The 2661-nt window shown below is 58.3% G+C and overlaps 1 protein-coding gene across 1 annotated transcript; it reads right to left on the bottom strand.

Annotated features, from left to right (window-relative positions):
* Positions 1-223: 223 nt before the first annotated feature.
* Rtn4r (reticulon 4 receptor) lies at positions 224-2384 on the bottom strand. Its single transcript, XM_008843006.3, has one exon. It carries the CDS (start codon positions 2045-2047, stop codon positions 503-505), a length of 1545 nt encoding a protein of 514 aa, XP_008841228.1. The 5' UTR covers positions 2048-2384; the 3' UTR covers positions 224-502.
* Positions 2385-2661: the final 277 nt, after the last annotated feature.

Raw genomic sequence — 2661 nt, 5'->3', positions numbered from 1 at the left:
CACAAGGATATGAGCTATAGGGCAAGCTCAGTACTGCGGTTGGAGGGTGACAGAAACGTCACCTCACACCTGTGTATGAGGCCCCGCCCATTCAGCACAAGCTGCCCCACTGATGAGGCTGAGCAGTTCCATCTCCTTTCAGGCACTCTGTTCCAGGAGGAAATGCTGTGGGCCCACCCTTGTTTCTCACCACCCACAGTACCCCCAGCCCAAGAGGCCACAGTTTAAGAAAAGAGCTCTTTATTCCACGTCATCCGATATTTTTACACAAGTAAAATAAAATGCATATCTCTATATACCGCGATCCGGGTGGGAGGCGGCGTTCTGGAACAAACGCCACCCCCAGAACCCTGTAAACATGATGGGGTGGAAATGGGGGAGGGCTGATGGGGAGGCATCCATCAAGGAGGGCCTGGCCTGCCCCACGGAATCTGTCCCCAGCTCTGGCTGGCAGCATGGAAGGAGACCCCATATATACACACACCTGGTGGCTGGTGGCTGGTCAGCAGGGCCCAAGCACTGTCCACAGCACCAGTGCAAGGCCCAGGGGTACAAGGCTGCAGGCCAGAGCTGGCAGGGCCCCTGAACCCTCTGCATCCCCAGTTCCACCGCCCCCACTGCCTGCCTGACCCAGACGGCACTGGCTGCGGGTGCGATTCTTTCGAGAACAACCTGGCCTCCGGCGAGGGCCAGTGGTGGGCAGTCCTGGTGGCTCAGAACCCTCAGGCCTCAATGCAGTTAGTGGGGGCTCTTCAGAGCTGGGCAGGGTTCCAAATGGAGAGTCATTGATATGCCGTGGGCCTGAGCCATTGCCTGGTGGGTTGTCACCAGGTGGTACACGCCCCTTGAGGGCATTGCCAGCAGAGGCTGGCCTCCCGGACTCCAGCACCGAGGCTTTGTCCGCAGCATCTGGCTGGCAGCACTTGGGAAGGCCCAGCAGCTCCTCATCAGTCAGGATGGGACGGAAGGGTCCTGAAGTCACAGCACAACCCTCCAGGTCACTGGCAGCTAGGCGCTTAAGGTCTCGGCCAGCCAGGCGTGGGGGCAGGCTGCAGGGCACCTCTGATGAGGAACCTCGGAACTTCTGCAGCCAGGCCCAGAGTGGACGTGCCCGGCAGTCGCATATCCAGGGGTTATCATTGAGTCGCAGGTATTGCAGAGCCCTCAGGGGCACTAGCACTTCTGCCGGGAGCATGGAGAGGTTGTTGGCGAACAGGTAGAGCGTCATGAGGCGGCCAAGGTCCCGGAAGGCATGTGGGTGCACACGAGCCACATGGTTCTGGTGTAAGAGGAGGCGGTCAAGACTATGCAGGCCACGAAAAGCGTGCTCAGGCACACTGGGGATGCGGTTGCCGTGCAGAAAGAGGTGTGTGAGGTTGCCTAGGTCACGGAAAGCGTTGTCAGGCAGCGCCTGTAGGCTGTTGTCTTGAAGGTAGAGGTACTGCAGAGCTGCCAGTCCATGGAAGAGGCCTGGGCCCAACTCCTGCAGGCCACAGCGGTCCAGGTGGAGTGTGTGCAGGCGCCCCAGGCCATGGAATGTGGCAGGGTCCACAGCATGAAGCTGTGCATTGTCGCTGAGGTCTAGCTGCTCCAGGAGGGTCAGGCCAGCAAAGGCAGTGGCATCAATCCGGGCCAGTACATTGGAGTGTAGCCATAGAATGGTGAGATTTCGGCATGCATGGAAACTGGCGGCTGGCACATGAGAGATGCGGTTGCCGTGCAGGAAGATGCGCTGGCTGGAAGCTGGGATGCCGGTGGGCACGGCCTGCAGGCCTTGCTGGGGGCAGCTTGTTGTCACCTTGGGTTCATTGTAGCACACGCAAGCGCCAGGGCATGGTGCTGCCACCCGCCAGGCCTGTAGCCATAACACCCATGCCAGCAGCCGGCTTCCTGTGGGCAGAGAAAAGGCCGTCAGTGAACAGGATTCCTGAGAGGTGGGGGGTGATACTGGAACCAGACTTCTCCTTGGGTTAGGCTTCCAGAGGACTGGGCAGGGTCCAAAGGCTGTCAACCCTGGCAGTGAGCCTGTGGGACCTCTGTCTTTCATGTCATATAGACAATGCTGGGCTGTAAGTTGTCACTGGAGCCACAGAGTCCACACTGGTGATCTCATCTGCACCCCCAATGCCACCATACCTCACACACCTATTGGTGTGACTGTTGCTCACCTCCCCATCAGAGTGAGCCCACTTGCTACAAACACTCATCTAAAGACCTTCTGGGATGCAATGTTCCATCTCAGGACACAGTGGACACAGAACTCCTGGGATCTGGCTGCCATCTCCATTGGTCTAGTCTTATCTCTGATCTGCCCTAGCTAGCCTCACCAGCCTTCAGGCCAAGATGGAAGCAGGGAAGTCCATCTCTTGGCAAACACTGGAGGACCAATGAGGCTGAGCTATGATGCAAGGCCTGGAAGAGGCACCTCAAGCTGGGACTCTACCCAGGTTGCTGAGGAGGGACTATGGCTCACACCTCCATGCCTGGCCCAGGCTCCTATAGCTCTTGATTACCTCTGGTAGCTGGGATTGAGGGGAGTTCCCTCATGCCAAAGTAGGGAGCTAGGCTTTAAGGAAGAATTTGCTGACCCCATGGTTCCGTTTGCCTGTAGAGGTCTCAGTAGGCCTGGGGTAGGCCCCCTACTACCACCTCTGCTTTCAG

Source organism: Nannospalax galili, unplaced genomic scaffold, assembly GCF_000622305.1.
Source record: "Nannospalax galili isolate Female #2095 unplaced genomic scaffold, S.galili_v1.0 scaffold820, whole genome shotgun sequence".
NCBI lineage: Eukaryota > Metazoa > Chordata > Mammalia > Rodentia > Spalacidae > Nannospalax > Nannospalax galili.
The sequence above is the reverse complement of the archived record's forward strand: the minus strand, read 5'-3'. Positions and strand labels throughout refer to the sequence as shown.